Source organism: Lygodium microphyllum, chromosome 9 (genome assembly GCF_053477565.2).
Source record: "Lygodium microphyllum isolate KBCC chromosome 9, Lygodium_microphyllum_v1.1.10, whole genome shotgun sequence".
Lineage (NCBI taxonomy): Eukaryota > Viridiplantae > Streptophyta > Polypodiopsida > Schizaeales > Lygodiaceae > Lygodium > Lygodium microphyllum.
The window spans coordinates 59,937,730-59,956,033 of NC_141143.1; the positions used below are offsets into that span (position 1 = coordinate 59,937,730).

The 18,304-nt window shown below is 41.8% G+C and overlaps 1 protein-coding gene across 5 annotated transcripts in view; it reads right to left on the bottom strand.

Annotated features, from left to right (window-relative positions):
* Window positions 1–15,572, bottom strand: part of LOC148031083 (nuclear poly(A) polymerase 4-like) — a 56,501-nt gene extending 40,929 nt beyond the window's left edge. For 2 of the 5 annotated variants that reach the window (XM_087684609.1, XM_087684607.1), the window contains exons 1-4: window positions 15,329–15,571; window positions 14,415–14,847; window positions 14,223–14,300; window positions 13,890–13,997 (exon numbers count right to left, since the gene is read on the bottom strand). In XM_087684609.1, the coding sequence (XP_087540735.1) occupies window positions 13,890–13,997; window positions 14,223–14,300; window positions 14,415–14,510 (282 nt within the window). In that variant the 5' untranslated portion in view covers window positions 14,511–14,847; window positions 15,329–15,571. Of the gene's footprint in view, window positions 1–13,889; window positions 13,998–14,222; window positions 14,301–14,414; window positions 14,848–15,328 lie in introns of all 5 variants that reach the window. The other 3 variants (XM_087684610.1, XM_087684611.1, XM_087684612.1) reach the window with 3 other exon arrangements.
* Between the last annotated feature and the right edge of the window lie 2,732 nt (window positions 15,573–18,304).

The following is an 18,304-nucleotide window of genomic DNA, read 5'->3' on the forward strand; positions in this document are numbered from 1 at the left end:
GTCCGCCTTTCTCAATGGTGACTTGCAGGAGGAGATCTATGTAGAGCAGCCTCCTGGCTTTGGATCCTCGGATGGGAAAGTTTACAGGTTGAAGAAGGCCTTATATGCCCTCAAGCAGGCTCTTCGTGCATGAAACAAGAAGATTAACTCGTTTCTTCAGTCAAAGTTGGGATATCGGCGCTCCAAGGCCGATCCGCAACTTTATGTGCACACTTCCAAGGCTGGTCGTGTGTTGTTTGTGTTGTATGTTGATGATTTGATTCTGACAAGGGATCATACACAGAAGGTCCAAGAGACCAAGACAACTTTACATCAAACATTCGAGATGATGGATTTGAGGCTTCTTCATTTCTTCTTGGATTACGAGATTTGTCAATCTCAGAGAGGGATTTTCATCTCTCAGCAAAGATACATTCAGGAGCTCTTGGTGACTTTTGAGATGGAGACTTGTTGGACCATTTCTACTCCTATTGATCCGAACTGGAAGGCCACTTCACACTCAAATTCTCCCTTGATGGATCTTTCCCACTACCGTCAATTGATTGGATCATTGATTTGGCTCCTCAACACTCGTGTTGATCTTTGTTTTAATGTGGGTCTTTTGGCAAGGTTCATGAGTGAACCCAAACAGGTGCATTGGCAGGCTACCCTATGGATTCTTCTGTATTTGAGGGGGGTCTCTGACTTAGGGATTTCTTATCCAGCAAGTACAGATACTTCAGATCTTGTTCTTACAGGTTGGAGCAACTCAGATTGGGCTGGCGATGTGGACCACTGGCACTCTACTACAGGCTATTGTTTTACCTTGGGTACAGGTGTTATCTCTTGGAGTAGCAAGAAGCAACCCACGGTAGCCCTTTCTTCTACTGAGACGGAGTATTAGGCTGCGTCTTCCACCGTGTGAGGTTGTGTGGCTTCAGAGATTATGGGAGGAGCTTGGCTACCCCAAGCCTCGTCTTACTCTTCTGTGATGCTACAATGAGGGTTGCATTGCCTTGGTACGGAATCCTGTATTCCATGCTCAAACGAGCACATTGAGATCCAGTATCACTTCATTTGGGAGAAGCTTTTGGATAGGACCATTGATGTGGAGTATTGCAAGACAGAGGATAATCTTGCAAATTTGTTCACGAAGGCGCTTCCCCAGGTTCTTCTTCAGAGACATGCCAAATCCCTCAGCCTTTTGCCCTGTCCAGGATCTAAGAGGGGGTGTTAGCAAGTCATTTCCTGGACAGCAGAGTGCCACATCAGCAGTACGGACAGCAGGAGGAGCCACGTCAGCAGTAGTCGGACAGGTGCCACGTGGCACAGCAGCAGTCGGCCAGTTTTTATATGCAGCTGGCTGCATTAAATGCATCCGACCTGATTCTGCCTATTTTTTCATGTTATTTTCTGCTATTTATAGCAAACTGGTCCAGCAATTGGACATATCTTGGATCCTGGATCTGACAAAGACAGCCTGCTGGGACTGACAGCACTTGGGCTGACGGAGATCGAGGTCCTCAAGGCGGAGACAAACGTAGATATTTTCTCTGCACCCGTGTATATTTCTGCACTTCTATACAGCATACTACACTACAAACTTTCTGTGTTTCCCTGTCTCCTCTCTCTCTCTCCTCTCTGCATTCACTCTCTCGGTCTTTGTCCTACGCTTCCGCATTGCTACACTCTAACATTATTTGCCCCAGATTGTATGCAGGCTACCAATCCAATTGTGGTGGAACTCTCCAACAACAAAAGCGTGACTTTAATACATTTAATGCAAGCATATTTATATCTTGGTCAAACTAAGGTGCCCATTGAAATACACTTAATGAAACAGATGCGGTATGATCTTTTATTGGGGACGGATATTCTCCAACATCTAGTACCCTATACTTTTTGGCAAGATCATTTCACAACATCTTATCTAGGAGTCAAAGCTGATATACCTCTACTAACTCAAATCGGCAGAAGTATCTATTTTGTGATGGAAACACGCCCAAACAAACACCTCACTCAAACAAGAGATGACAAAGCATGCTAATCAGGTTGTCCAAGTCAAAGCCAAACTTCAAGCCTTTATGCATGAGGATCCCCTCATGTTCAAGAAGAAGCGAACTCAATATGCCATTTATTTACCTTTAAAAGATAATGTAGCCCCCACAAAGGCAATACATACTGGAATGAGAGAGGATGACAAGGAATTATGCAAGCAAGAGATTCCGTCTTTGTTAGAAAAAGGCCTCATTGAACCTACCACCTCTCCTTGGTCATGCCAAGCTTTCTATGTCAACAAGCATTCCAAGCAAAAGCGTGATAAAAAAAGATTAGTCATTAATTATAAGCCCTTAAATAAATATCTTATTGGGCATGGACATCCCATTCCTCTCATAGATGTGTTGATCAAATGCATTAAAAAAGCTAAAATCTTTAGCAAGTTTGATCTCAAGTTTGGTTTCTAGCAACTCCCTCTAAAGCTAGAAGATCGCTACAAGTCTACTTTTTGTGTATCTCATGGACATTATCAATGGATTGTACTACCTTTCAGTATCTAAACAGCCCCTACCTACATCGAAGGATGGACTGATTTGGTCTTAGCCAAATTTCCTTTCTACCTTGTCTATATTGATGGCATTCTTGTCTTCTCTGAAACAATCATGGAACATATTTCTCATCTTTATCAATTTGCTGAAGCAGTAAAGCAAGCAAGTATGGTACTCTCCCCAACAAAATCTATCCTCTTCACTACTAAAGTGGAATTCCTTGGTCTTAAAATTCATCGTGCTATGATTGATCTTCAAGATTATGTTCTCAAGAAAATTATGAAATTTCCTTCCGAATTAACTCCTCAACACCAATTACAACAATTGTCGCACTGCCTAAATTGGATTAACTCATCAACACCCAATTTGGCTATGTACACCAAAGACCTTTACCCTCTCCTCCGAAAAGGACAATTTACTTGGAAACCATTGCATAACCTTGCACTCCAATAAATTAAAAACCTTATTCAGCATTTGCTACCTTTACATCTTCCTACTGATCTACCTCTGGTCCTTTTGACCAATGCCTCTAACACTGGCTGGGGTGTTCTCTTGTGTGAAGAAATTTCAATGAGGCCTTTTTCTAATAAAGATTAAATCTCTTGCTTTAATTCCATGTCATCCTCTCTCATTCTAGTATGTACTGCCTTTGTTGAGATTGCATCATCTTTTAAAGGTAAACCAATGGCAAATTGAGTACGCTTCTTCTTGAACATGAGGGGATCCTCATGCATAAAGGCATGAAGTTTGGCTTTGACTTGGACAATCTAACCAACATGCTTTGTCATCTCTTGATTGAGCGAGAGGTTTGTGTCTTGATTCTTTTGATGTGGATCTGTTTCCATCACTAAATAGATACTTCAGCCGATTTGAGTTAGCATAGGTATATTAGCTTTGACTCCTAGATAAGATGTTGTAAACTAATCTTGCCAAAAAGTATAGGGTACTAGATATTGGAGAATACCCATCCCCATACCGCATCTCTTTCATTAACTGTATTTCAATGGTCACCTTGATTTGACCAAGATATAACTATGCTTGTACTAAATGTATTAAAGTCACGCTTTTGTTGTTGGAGAGTTCCACTACAATTGGATTAGTAGCCTACATATTAAAGTGTTTTGTATTTTTTATCTTGACCCATATAGTTGGAATGGGTCCATCAGAAGTCACAGCATTGACTTTATGCTTGCTTGTACTCATCCTGATTTGGTTGATAGGTTTTGGGAGACTTTCTTTGGGTGATATTGGTAGTGTAGAATATAGCTTGGCTAAGATGGTTGTCATAGTAGTAGCTATCTACTTTTAAGCACGGAGGGTTCTTTTGAGAGTTTTACACAATGTGTATAACTCCAGTTGCATTTGGTGAAAAGCATATGTCATAGCATCACTTTCAGTGTGTGTATCTTCAGAAGTCTTGTACAATTCTTGTAAGAACTATGTCACCGTCCTAGGACAATGAATTTGTTCCAAATTATAGGGAACAAATAAATTTTCTTTTTTCATGATTTCAGAACTGAGCATACCTTGTTTTGGCAAGTCATGTGGATTTTTAAAAGATTCTTCTCAAATCTTCTCCTTCTTGTTCTTCTTGTTAGAAGATGTATCGATACTTGAACTTGCACTTTTCTCAGAATGTTGATCTACATCTTCGAAGGGAGATTATTTCTTTTTGCCTTTATATTTGGAATAGAAAGAAGTGAAAGGCATATATTTCTCCTTTCCTTTATGAGAATAATAGGGTGGAATTAAATGAGCATTCACAGGAGTGAATATTGTTGGTGTTTCTGCTTCTTCTAGGATAGTTTCATAATCAAAATCAGCAAGGTCTGATGAACTATGAAAACTTTCCTCATCAGAATCACAAGTCATTCCAATCTGACAGAGAGCTTGAAGTAGCAGTAGATTCTTCAGAACTAGAATAGTGAGAAGAAGAAACCACTCTGATTTCTGAGTCAGTCTCTGTAGTATATGAACTATGACTATCAGACTCAGAAAGAGAGTCCTCAATCAGTAAATAGTGAACATTGGCTTTAGCTTTCTCTTTGCCAGCATTGTTGGCTGGCTGGCCTTTACCCTTTTTTGGACATTTATTGGCTAGATGCCTTGAGCTTCCATAAATATAACATTTTAAGCCATTTTTATTGCTTTTGTCAAAGCGAGAAGACTTGCCGTGCGACCATTGATACTTGGAGTGTAGATGATGTTGTTTAGAGCGCATGTACTCCTTGCAATCTTTGTGTTGGCAGTGGTGATTTCTGTGTGATCTATGATTCAGAGATCTGTAGAAGGAAGATCTCCATATTAGCATTATTTGGACTGCACTGGCATTTCTCACATCCAAAATCTTCTTCATATTTGGTAGTAGCTTTACATATAGTAGTAGGAAATTTCTTTTGTAAGACACAGTTTTTGCTATTGGCAAACTTCCTTCACAATTTGTTCAATAGTTTGCATCATGCACCCTACACTTTCAATGAAATCCCTTTTTTCTTGCTTCATTTTCTGTTTGCAATAGAAGGGAATAGGCTTAGGGAAAGAACAAACTGAGTGTCTTTCATGATGTTATCATGTGCTCCCAGACCTTCATAAAGGAGGTCACGCATGTAGATTAAGTATTCTCTGTACTTTCTAGGATCACATAATTTGGACTTAAAAAAGGCTTCTCTGGCTTCAACCACATCGTCCAACTTCTTACTTATTGATTCTCCTAGTAAGAATTCAAAGAAAATTTATACTCAGTCACGTCATTGTGCAAATGTGAAGAAAACTACTAGGTTTTGCACTGAGGACACATAGAGTGTACGACCATGACAGAAACACAAAGAGACACACAAACACAGAGGGCAAAACTCAAACCCTAAACGCAAAACTTAAAACTCAAACACAGAAACTCAAATACAAACAGAAGGGAGAGAAAGAACACAACTCTAAAGTGAATGAATGCTGTAAATGAATGTAAGAGTCTACAGTGTGCTCATGGGCAAAGCAATGTCAGAGTGTGACGTCCACTGGAGACAGATCCCAAGTCTATGACCACCAGTCGCAGAGTGAAGAGAGAGGAAACTGCAAAACGCTGACACCAAGGGCTGCCAGAGACAAAGGCGACAGCTGCAAAGTGGGGAGATGACACTAGGCAATTTCAGAAGGATGCAAACGCAAGCTGTAGGATGTCACTTGATGTTGGAGATGCTGGCGATGGCAGTTGGAGGCCAAACACAGCCTGGGATATGGCGCCTAATAGTGGGCGACAGCTGGAAGAAGGCGCCATGGCACTACAAGGCTGGAGGAAGAGGTGGCAGCAGTCGCGAGGGCTGGACAGCCAAATGGAGGTAGACTGATGGCTGAAATCTGCATTGGAGAGTGTGAAACCTGCACAGACAGAATGAGGCTGAATGGGGGCAGCCCCTCTATTTATAGATGTGGAAGGACGCCCCAAAAATTAGGGTTTCCACTAAACTCTCTCGAACCGCTCCCCGTTTTAGGGTTTCCACTGAACTCTCTCTAACCACTTCCCGTTTTAGGGTTTTACTCTAAAAGAGTATTTTTTAGTGTGTTTTGGGGCTGTTTAAGAGGCTAATCAACAAGTAATGCATGTTTTAGCTCAACATAGCTAACTTTACCTAGGGATGTATGGAGATCCACCATTGTCAAAGCCCACCGACAAAACCGTAAGTCATGACATTTAAGATATCAACCCTATTAGTAGTAAGTTTTTCCAACATATTATGTCCTACGTAGGCTTACATCATATAGATTAGCTTTTTTATTTCTTTAGGGGTTTTCCCATCTATGGACCAAATTGGGAATCTCCCAACCTTTTCTGGGACACCTATTTTACTATAGAATTTTCTATGTAAAGAGGTATCCTTGTGAGTGTCATGAGCATTCAAGTATTCTTCATGAGCAAGACTAGTTTGGTGTGGATTGATGGGTACAAAGGTCTCATCAATTACACTATCTCCGTCCTCATCTGAGGAAGAAATATTGTAAATCAACTGATGCTAAGCATAAGTATCAATTATATACCACGCAAGAAGATAATCCGATTGATTTTGTTCCATAATCTCATCCATAACTCTTGAAGTATATTTATTATGAATGTATCTAGTGAGATCATCATTTTGTTATTCTTTTGTATGAATACACAGAGGCATTTGATCCAAAACCTTTTGGGCTTCTTGTTGACGATGAATTCTGTCAAAAACCATTTAATCAATTTCATCAAATGCAGCAGCATACTCTTTGTCTGACCATTCAGGGAAGAGCATTTCTAAATATTCAGCTAACTCAAGAGTCAAGTTAGTGGTTGTTGGGTTGGTGCGGTCAAAAGTTCAGCTGCTTGTGATGGACTTGCCTAGGAAGTACTTGGGCCTGCTTCATGTCCAATGAAAGTCTAAGCAAACTACGGTTTCCACACATTTTCTTCTTCATGAAACATCAATGGCGCATAGATCTTTTGAATATCATAGAGGATAGAGTCCATAGTTTGTTCTTCTTGTTCGTCTAGTATGGCTTTGCCCTTTAGATTATTTTCAATAATTGAGTGCACATTCAAAGTGCCATGTCATGGAAAAGAAAAGAGTGTTGCCCATCCTTTTTTCAACCTTCTATCGGAGAAAACAGTCCAATCTACATTAGATACTATCAATATGAGGGACTAAGAGGTTGTTGCAAATGAAGAACCTTGAGTGACTAAAGAGACTGTAGGTTTGGCTTTCAAGTCAAGCTTCTAAACAAGTTGAATCAGAGATTCAACTTGCTCGTATAATCTATCCAATTTCTCTATTAACCCTGTCAAAGCTAAATGAGCCTAATTGAGAGATTGAGTCTCAACACGCAATTGAGCAAAGCCTTGGGGCTGTAGATATGGGGCAGCCTTACAAAGATTACTCTCATTTTCAATTTCTTGTATGGCATTTACTAAGGAAACACTAGTATTTTCAATGGGCTTTTTACAATGTAAACAAATACCTTCTAGGAGATGTGTGTGTGTGTGCGTGTTCCTTCGTCCGTTGCACACTCTCACAATATAGGCGGTTGCTTGCCAAGTTTGCCACTACCAGCTCCCCAAAGTCAAACAACGATCAAGTCACATTCTTCTTGAACAAGTTGCTCGACAAAAACTTCCATTTTACCAACACATTATCTCACTACCTAGATTTCCAACCTTCGAGTTTGAGTGCCAATTCTTACATTACGCAAGGTTGCACGATCAAGTCCACAAGAAGGTCCTCCACACACATCCATTCAAAGGGACGAGGGTTGAGTGCCTCTTCTTTGGGTAGAAAAACCACCAATGGCAAGAACTCACAAGATAAGAAGGCAAGCCCAAACAAGGGTGACACCACTTACTTCGATGAAACCAAAGAAACACGACTCCTTTGGCAACAAATACCTAAGAAAAATAGGTTGGCCATGTGAACGAGGAGTGTCATACCAAGGCCCAAGGTCTTCCACCTAGAAAACCACAGCAATCTACTACAACTGCCTCCACTCCAACTAACAAGTCTAGTGGGGCTACACCTCCCGTTGTTGCACCATCTGCTCAATCTGTCCCTATGGCTATTGGATATGTGGCACACCAACAACCTCTACAACTAATCTCCTTCACTACTCCTGAAGGATTGACTGACTGGTATGCTAGTAACTCACCTATTGCACTTTACATATCCATTCCTAGGACATGCATTGTACCTACTAGGACCACTTTCCCACCTTGCCATACGCGATGGTGACCACACACTTAGCCTTTCCCTTTTTAGACTTCTACTACATATTTGCATACTCATTGCATTGCACTTAGCTTTGGTTTCTTTCATTTCCAATTTTGTTTTTAGAGCATCTCACCATTCACCTTTGTGCTTGTAGATTTTGATCTCTTTTGCAAGGTTTTGTATTTCGGTTTAGGGCTCACATGCAACCTTGCACTTATCCTTTTTGAGTTTGAGAAAGGAGTTGCGCTCTATTCCTTTCATGGTTCCATCTCCTTCGAGCATTGCTCTTCTACCAGCATGGAGGCTTCCTCTCCTGAGGCAGATCATACAACATCTCTCTTGATGCTATCATAGCGATGACTTCTATACTTACTCTTTCAATAGGGATGCTTCATCATCTTCATCCACGTAGATCTTAGCACCACATGAAGATTGCCATCCTCAGGCTCTTCTTCCTTCTTCAGCATCAACATCCACGCTAAGAGAGGGTTCCTACCCTTCTTGGTATTCTATAGGTTTCAGCACTTGTCCTCGACATCAGCCTTCCCCCCCCTATTGTACCTTCTCCTATGCTTTGCATGAATTCATCATCTTTGTACTAGGGCGCTTGGGCAAGTGAAAAATTTTCCCACGAGGGACACTATCCAAGCGGCACTTACTCCATGAGCATTCTTCAGCATATAGCATACTATCCATCCCATTGTGTAGAGCACCATTGGATGGATCCTAAGCTGCTTCCACCAGCAGATTCCACCACTATTCTTCTTCTCATGATACTTCATCACCTTTCCCTCTCTTCGACATCCTTGAGTGGTTGGGTAAGCTTGTACCATTTTGTGATGTGTTGGGTATACCATCCCTACTCCCATCTTCTGGGTGACTATTACCCAAAAAAAAAAAAGATTCAATGTGGTTCCATTAGCCTTTGTAAGGCTCGGTACGCCATTGGGCAACCGATGAGCACCATTTGTCCAATGCCCATTCCTCTTTGGGGTGACTACTTGGACTCCCTTGGTAAGATAACCATTGCCTCTATAGTCTTGATAGGCCACTAGGCAGTCAATATGCACCCTTTGTCTGATGCCCTGGCTACTTTGGGGTGGGACACCTTGGGGTAAGCATTGCAAACCTTTCCTATTAGGCTCAATTTTGGGGCTGAGGGGGGATATTGAGCTAGAACATGCTTTATAGCTGATTTGCATTTTTAAACAGCCCCAAAATGCGCTTAATTGATGAAAAATGCAAATTTGGTGCACAATTCAAGTGAGTTTCAATGGTCCCCCAGAACCCTACCTACCATCTACTGTCCAACCATCACTAGCTGTAGCCCATCACTATCGAGCCCTAGGCGGCCTCTTTTCAAACATCGCCCTGCTATTTGGAGGTCTCCATTTTCTATGTCATCATACCACCTAATTAGCTTGCATTTTCAATATCTAGTGCTAGGTGACAGGCTGTTGCCATCTCTCCAACCAGGCGACAACTGCAGTGCCTACGTTTTTGCTATCCAACAAACCGTCTACATGTGTCAGAGTGCAGCGATGCGGAAGTGTGGGACCAAGACTCTTATAAGAGAGAGAGTGAACACAGAGAGGAGAGAGACAGTGGAAAATGAAGATCTGCTGTATAAGGTGTGCTGTATACAAAGATATGCAGATATATACACAGGCGCAATGCGCGTGACTGCGTGTCTCCACCTCGATGATGCAACCTGCTGTTCACCTCAAAGTACGTTGCAATCTGCACGATCTCCTACCTGAAATCTGCAATCACAAGTGGGGAATAATGTGCTAACTGCCGGCTATAAATAGCTTGGGAATAGGCAATAAAATATGGCAAGTCGACTGCATTTGGTACAAATCTGTCCCACCTGCACCAGGCTGCCACGTAGCATGTGGCACTGGCACTGGTGACGTGGCTGCCTGCTCTGCCAGGAGATGACAATCGCTAACACCCCCTCTCAGTGCCTGGACAGGGCAAAAGCCTGAGGGATATGGCATGTCTCCAAAGTAGAGCCTGGGGAAGCGCCTTTGTAAACAAATCTGCAAGATTGTCCTCTATCTTGCAGTACTCCACAACTATGGTCTCATCCAGAAGCTTCTCCCTGATGAAGTGGTACTGGATCTCTATGTGCTTCGGCCGGCCATGGAAAACAGGATTCCGAGCCAAGGCAATGCAACTCTCATTGTCGCATCGCAAAAAAGTAGGACGAGTCTGGGGGCATCCAAGCTCCTCCAACAATCTCCAAAGCCACACAACCTCACATGTGGTGGAAGACGCAGCCCGATACTCCGCCTCAGTAAAAGAAATGGCTACCGTGGGCTGCTTCTTGCTACTCCATGAGATAACACCTACACCCAAGGTAAAATAGTAGCCTGTAGTAGACCGCCTATGGTCCACATCGCCAGTCCAATCCGAGTCGCTCCAACCTGCAAGTACAAGATCTGAACCACCTGTGCCTGCTGGATAATGAATCCCTAAGTCAGAGGTCCCCCTCAAATACCGAAGTATCCTCTGGGCAGCCTGCCAATGCACCGTCTGAGGTTCACTCATGAACCCCGCCAAGAGACCTACAGCAAAACAAAGATCAACACGAGTGTTGAGGAGCCAAATCAATGATCCAATCGACTAACGGTAGCGGGAAGCATCCGCCAAGGGAGAATCGAAATGTGAAGTGGCCTTCCAGTTCGGATCCATAGGAGTAGAAATGGTCCGACAATCCTCCATCGCAAAGAAACCAAGAGCTCCTGTACATATCTCTGCTGAGACATGAAAATCCCCCTCTGAGACTGATAAATCTCATGGCCCAAGAAGAAGTGGAGTAGACCCAAGTCTGTCATCTCGAACGTCTGATGTAAAGCTGCCTTCGTCTTGTTGACCTTCTGTGCATGATCACCTGTGACAATCAAATCGTCAACATACAACACAAAAAGCACATAACCAGCCTCGGAAGTGTGTACATAAAGCTGCGGATCGGCCTTGGAGCGCCGATATTCCAACTGTGACTGAAGAAACGAGTCAATCTTCTCGTTCCATGCACACGAAGCCTGCTTGAGGCCATACAAGGCCTTCTTTAACCTGTAGACTTGCCCATCTGAAGATCCAAAGCGAGGAGGCTGCTCTACATAGATCTCCTCCTTCAAATCACCATTGAGGAAGGCCGACTTCACATCCAACTGGTAGATAGGCCATCTCCTATGGCCAGCCAAAGCAAGAACAGCTCGAATTAGTCGCCATACGAGCAGTGGGGGCAAAAGTATCATAACAGTCAATCCTAGGGCGCTGTGCAAAACCTTTAGCAACAAGGCGAGCCTTGTGCTTGTCCAAAGAACCATCGCTAAGGTACTTGGTCTTGAAGACCCATTTGACGCCAATCACCTTCTTATGAGAGGGACGAGGCACGAGGTACCAAGTGCCATTCCTCTCAATAGCCTCCAACTCAACTTCCATAGCTTTCTTCCATGGTGCGGACTGTAAAGCCTCCTTCACGGAGGTGGGCTCTCGCTCCTGTATAACACGGGTCATCAAACAATAGTTAGAGATAACAAGCTCCATAGAATGTGCCTGGCGCCTCCGGGAGCGCCGCGGACCATCCTGCGGTCCCCACTCCTCAAGGACCATCCTGTGGACGTCACTTTGACACTGCATTGTTCTACCCTTGGGCATTCTACACACTCTTACATTCATTTACAACATTCGTTCACTTCAAAGTTTCTAGTCTGTGTGTTTGTCTCTATGTTTGAATTTTGAGTTTTTGCATTTTGCGTTTAGGGTTTGAGTTTTACTCATCTCTATCTGAGTCTTTGTGTTTCAATCTTGGTCGTACATGTCATGCTTCCTCAATGCAAACCCTAGCTTGTCTTCACAAGGGTAGTTTAAGATGTATGCTACTCTATAGAGTGCTTCTAGTATTCCTCTAATGAGGCACTCATAATGAGACAACTCAACTCTATCCACTAAATTTAGTAACCAAGACCACATAAAAACACGGAATGCCTAATGTCATCACACTTACATAATTTTGTGGCTACTGTGAATACCTTCTCAATAAACAGAACAAATGGTGTATTATGCTTCTCCAAGCAAGCTAAGTATTTGTAGTCCATGGTATCCCTCTAAATGTGGGTCATTTTAATTAATAAACCTAAATTATCATCTCTTTTTAGCAAATGAGACTACATTCTACTAATGATGTCGATGCAAATTGAATTGATAGAAGACAATATATCTAATGATCAAGTTTCAAGGAGAGTCAAAAACTTCCCAATGGTATCATTCAAAATGTGAGTTATCTTATAAATAAAAGTCTAAAGTACCATCTCTCATTGGCAAATGCCTCTTCACACATTACCTTGGACAATGTTACCACTCTAGGCTTTGCTTGTGCTCTAGGTCTCACCCAACCTTAAGATCTATGACACTTGGTCCTTAGCTATCCCTTGGCAATCCTATCCCAAGCATTATGCCCGCATTAATAATGTGCTACCAACCTTAGACCCTACTAAGAGCCTTGTAGCCCTAATAAGCCCCACACAGACATGCAAACTCCAAGCACAAAGAACGTGTATTGCACAATCATTCTCTATTAAGCAAACAAATATGTGTAGTGTCTAGTTGCAGATAGCATTAACTTTACCCACTTACTTTGAGTTACAATGGCTTTACCTTGGATGTCAATCAATTAATTGACACCAAAGTGGAGATGCATATTGAAATACTGACTCGTCTAAAAATCTACATCATCTACTAGGACTATCCCTAACCAAGCTAGATAAAGAATCCCAATTATAAATACCCATTTCACTAGAGCTACTCCCTTAACACACATAGCCAAAAAGGTAGCAATAGCATCTTCCATGTTCCAAACTAAAGTAAAGACATCATCATAGATCATGGTTCATAAAACCTAAATTTCCCTAACTAGAAAGGAATGGCTTCCAAGTTCCAACCTAAATTCATGGCACTTTTTTAAAAAAATGAACCTTCATGTTTGATGCTTCGATCCTAGCTTTTTCCAATTTTGCAATTTCCCTTTCCCAACATTCACCTCAACAAGCTTCACATTTTTAGAATATCGGACAGCTTTCCTTCCTTGGTGCAATTATTTGGCACATTACTCGCCGTTAAAGCTGTTTGAAATGATATGTCACAGCTCAAGAGTTTGCTTCCCATCATCAGAATAACTCTTCGCACACTTGCCAAATCAAGAACTGTCAGATAGCATGCTAACACGTATAAGACAGCTTATTGACCCCACCCTATGTGAACCAGCTCTCTATCCAAACCCCACATCTAGTATCCAACCTATCTCAGGACAGCTCTATTCTGCATTTTGGCCAAGTACATCCACCTATAGAATCCAGATCTGCATCTTTTGACCAGGAGACAACCCTGGTAAAACAAGCTCTCTTACTCGCATGTTTAATGCACATAGGCATGATTCAATGACGCAGTTAGTTTGTTCTCTATTTTAAAGAGTGGCAGATTCACATTAACCTCTCATAATCTATGATAGATAATAACCCTTGAGCTCAAAAAAATTCATAGCTATGAGATGACTACTCTTACAGGCACCTTCAACACCCCTGTAAACATCATAAAAACAGGAACAAAATCCCATCAACAAGACTACTCAAGATCTACTTACCCCAAGGCGATAAGAACCAAATGTGAAAATCTTTGCATTCGCCTCTTGCACAATCTGATCACTGTACCCCCTGTTCATGCTCACTTTCTTGACCCAAGCTTTGACGATCTATGGAACCAAAAACTGACAACGTTAACCAATGAAGAAAGAAAATAACAAATGTCAGTTGCATTTCTAAGATACACAATTGTAGCAGCAGACAATAAGCTCTTTGATCAACTGTGCTTTGGCAGAGTTGCATTTAACTGTTGACTGAAAAGCTGCTAAAGACACGCCCAACATATGGCAACATGTTGCTTTAATTCCTTATTGAACTTCAAATAAAGATGATACCTCATCAAGGCGTCCCAGTACTTCCTCCCGAAGCACTGACTCTTCTTGACTTTCGTACAACCCTGCACTAACTAAAAACTGAAAGAGTCCAGAAGACAGAATAGAAATGTTCTTCTGGCTCAGAATCAAGCCTTCAAAGAAAACAGAAATAGGGTGAATGAATGGGAGCAAACTATGGATTTTGTAAACCACCTTCTCAAGTTCTCGGTTTCTTATGAGATCAACTTCAGTTGGCCCTGCAGTTGATAAAGGCTCTGTAACACCAAATTGGCGTCTCTCTAATGCCATGGAGTCACACAGGTGACTGCCTTTGCACGTCTCAGTTTGGAATTGACATTCTCCTGATCTGCTTTAGTGAAAGCTGCAACTTATAGACATGTGTTCTGAATCAGAATGATGATTTCCAGAAGTAAGCTGTCCCTGTGACTGTAATGGAGCCCTTTTTGCATCAAACAAACTGATCAGTACCCAACCAGCCATGACGAATAATCACTGAGGAACTGGAGAATACAAGTTCTCCAAATCAATCTGCCAGAGGAGATACTCTCTATAATACCTTCCATCTCCAATCAAAAAATCAGGAAGAACTTCCAGTTGCAACTACAGGACGCTCTCGCATGACAATCTGGACACATACATGATAAGATGAAGTTAACATGATGGAAAACGCAAACAGCACAAGCAATGCATCCATCGACATATAACTGATACGATAACAACAAAACAAGTGTTCAGGACAAGAAGGATAAGCGAATTCCCCAGTTAAGGACCAGTTTCCTGGATGATAAAGTTCTGAGAAATTGAGACAGGTGTGATATTTATCAGACGCGTTTACAATAAGCAGTGCACCTTAAGCTCTTCATCAATCCGTATAACGCAAACTAATGTTCATTTCTTGTCCTTTCCATGTGACAATCCGTCAACCAATCGAGTGCGTAAAGTTCCACAATGTGAGAATCAGCTCCCAATACGAAGCGCCATGCAGTCTTTGGGCGACGTTGGCCCAGAGCTCCGATTGACGAATAAGTGATTTCTAGGGTTGTACACAGTCGAACATGAAGGAATGGGGGAATATGAGAGTTTAGAGGGGGGAATAAGAATCAGACCTGGACAAGAGAGGGAGGCAAGGCGCGTCCGTTTTCTGCTCTCGTCTACGTCGAGAGGAAGAAGGCGGGGAGGTGGAATGGCAGGTGGTGGGTGCTTCTCCTTTGCTGCTGCGTGTTTTCTTGCTTCAGAGTGCTGCTGCTTCTGTGTTGTGCGTCCACCTGCAATGAACTCCGAGACAGGCGACGAGTGAGCGTGTCCAGGCACCGCTACCTCCACGTGTGCAAAAATTTAACCAAAACCTTCACAAACTTGCCTGGGCTCCCGGTAAAATAAAGAGTAAGCTTGTATTTCTAAGGAAATAATATTTACTCGCATCACCAACAAATGGGACACAAGCCACTCACCATGCCATGCCCTTCCTAATTTTCACGTTTCTTATTAGGGTAAGGGGGCTGGTTCCATGGCAGCCACTAACTCTCTCTCCCTTTAATCTCACTACAATCTTGTTTGATGGAGATTTTGCATCCTAGTCTTGCTTTGCATACTTCACAATGCCTGCTAAAGTCATTTTACTTCTTGTAAAATAGTCTTGCAAAATCGTGATAGTGAGGAGCCTTGAAAAGAAAAGAAGGTATCCATGGTCGTGGTCTATCTAAGTTACATCTCCTTCCAATCATTGTTGGGCACATTGTCTTTTCTTCCCAAAAGAGCATCTTTCAACGTTCTTAAATTGGCGGAAGAGCTATGACCAAAAAATGTCACTATTTTAGGGGCTATCACTCTACGAGTCCCTTACCCTTGACCGACTTCACATGTGATAGGCTATCCTATTTGCATTTGTAAACTTGCCAATGAGTTTTTCATTAATGTTGTCGATGTACTAGTAGATGTATTGGCCAACCAAACATATTAACTGCCCAACGCATAGCTTGCAAGGTTGAAGCTCACAAGCTACCTCCCTTTGCTCACAAAAAACAATGGGCAATGTGCTTCATGCACAACAAATGGTGCTTTCTACACATAATAATATTGTTGCAATCATTCTTATGATTACTAATATCTAAAAGACTGAAATCAACACAAATTGAGGTCAAAAAGCCTTATAAATTGTGACCAAAACCTCACTAAACAAAAATCTATACTCTACACCTTACAAGATCAACTTTAAAAGGCCACCTTAAACCTTAATGCTAATATAAGGTTGGATAACTTGTAAGCTTCATTTCTTTGAGGCATTGCAATTTCTTAAACCTTGTCATAGTAAAACTTATGATATTATAATATCCAATGTAAAACCAAAGTTTATGAGTTTATAATTCCTTAATGAAGCTAGTAGACTAGTTTATACATCAAAGCAATAAAAATCTGAAGCTTTGATACCAAAAGCTTTACAATCAAACTTTAAAGTGAAAAATTAAGAACTTTAATATGATGTGAACACATTTGTATACTACCATAATCTCTTGTTGTCTCTTATTGGGAGATCTACCAAGCCTAACACAAAGCCTAGAAATAGCAAACCAATCTTACATGTCACAAACCTAAAATTTGTATAAAAATAGTTTGAAAAGAAAGGAAAATCCTTTCTTCGCTTTTTGTGATGAGCTCCCAACTTCGTGTTCATCTCTCTCTCTCTCTCTCTCTCTCTCTCTCTCTCTCTCTCTCTCTCTCTCTCTCTCTCTCTCTCTCTCTCTCTCTCTCTCTCTCTCTCTCTCTCTCTCTCTCTCTCTCTCTCTCTCTCTCTCTCTCTCTCTCTCTCTCTCTCTCTCTCTCTCTCTCTCTCTCTCTCTCTCTCTCTATGTAGAAGCGATCATGATGCATATGCTCTTCATTTAATGCATCGTTACAAACTAACCTATTGTGTGAAGATGAAGAAGAAGCAAAGCTATCTCCTCTAACATCTCCCTTCCTAACAAGCATGATATGTGCTATTACACAAGCTACAAAGGGCCTACGAGACCCCAATGCAACGTGTTGCACCCCCCATTTGCCATTCTCGCCCTCAATGTCAATCCAAGAAAATTCCCATGTCATAACCTAGCCATGATCTAAGACACAATCTATTGTGCAAGCCAAGGTCTCTACAAATGGAATGCCCCCATAGGGCATAGCAAGTCCACTGCACCTAGGATGTCTAGAAGGGGATGGGTCCCATCTACACTAGTGTGCCTCCAATGCTCGAGGTGTGATGCTCCTTTGAGGGCAACTATAATCTATACGAAAAAGACTTACTAAACACAAAGTTCAAGAATGTGGAGCTTGTGAGGGCCACAAATTGTGCTTGATATCAAAGCATTGGTTTACGTTGACCACAAATACCTACCATGGAAGGATTGAATGACTTCATCCCAATTATGAAAATTCAAGGAGTGGCAAATCACATTTCGAATGGCATCATATGTTGGCCCTAACACAATCATGCAATGAGGTGATGCAAGATATATCAACCCTTGGTCCACATTGAACATGCAGCTCAATGATACATAAAAGAACAATGTCTACATCATGTAAGAGGCCATGAAGAACGTAATGCCCACAATGGATGGCATGTACATCTCCATAACCCCCAACACCCCATGCATGCGTCTATGGCCACACGAGGGCTTAGGGTGCAACTACTAAGTCATTTGGCAATATATATCTCATTGCTACCAAGCTAGCACTAAGGGGGCAATAAGACTCAACTTGGACCCTAAGTTCTTCAAAGCCATAATGCAAAACTAAATTCCATTAATCTTCATAATGCATATATTTGACACCGTACTTAGTTTGCATCCATATGCACCCCCTTGGACTCATTGCCCAAATGTCACTTCAAAATTTTAGTTGCTTTTGTGACCATTGTGTGAAGTAGCTTTTGCATTCTTCTATGAGACCAAGAGCCCTCGAGATTGGCAACAAAACTTGATGAACAAGCACACTCGATATAATAAGAAAAATAATTATCTCAAATCATTTGGTGGGTTGTTTTGCTTGCTTTGTGCATGTAGCCATCGTCATACCCTTGGCAATAACAAAGTTGTAAGTTTGTAAGA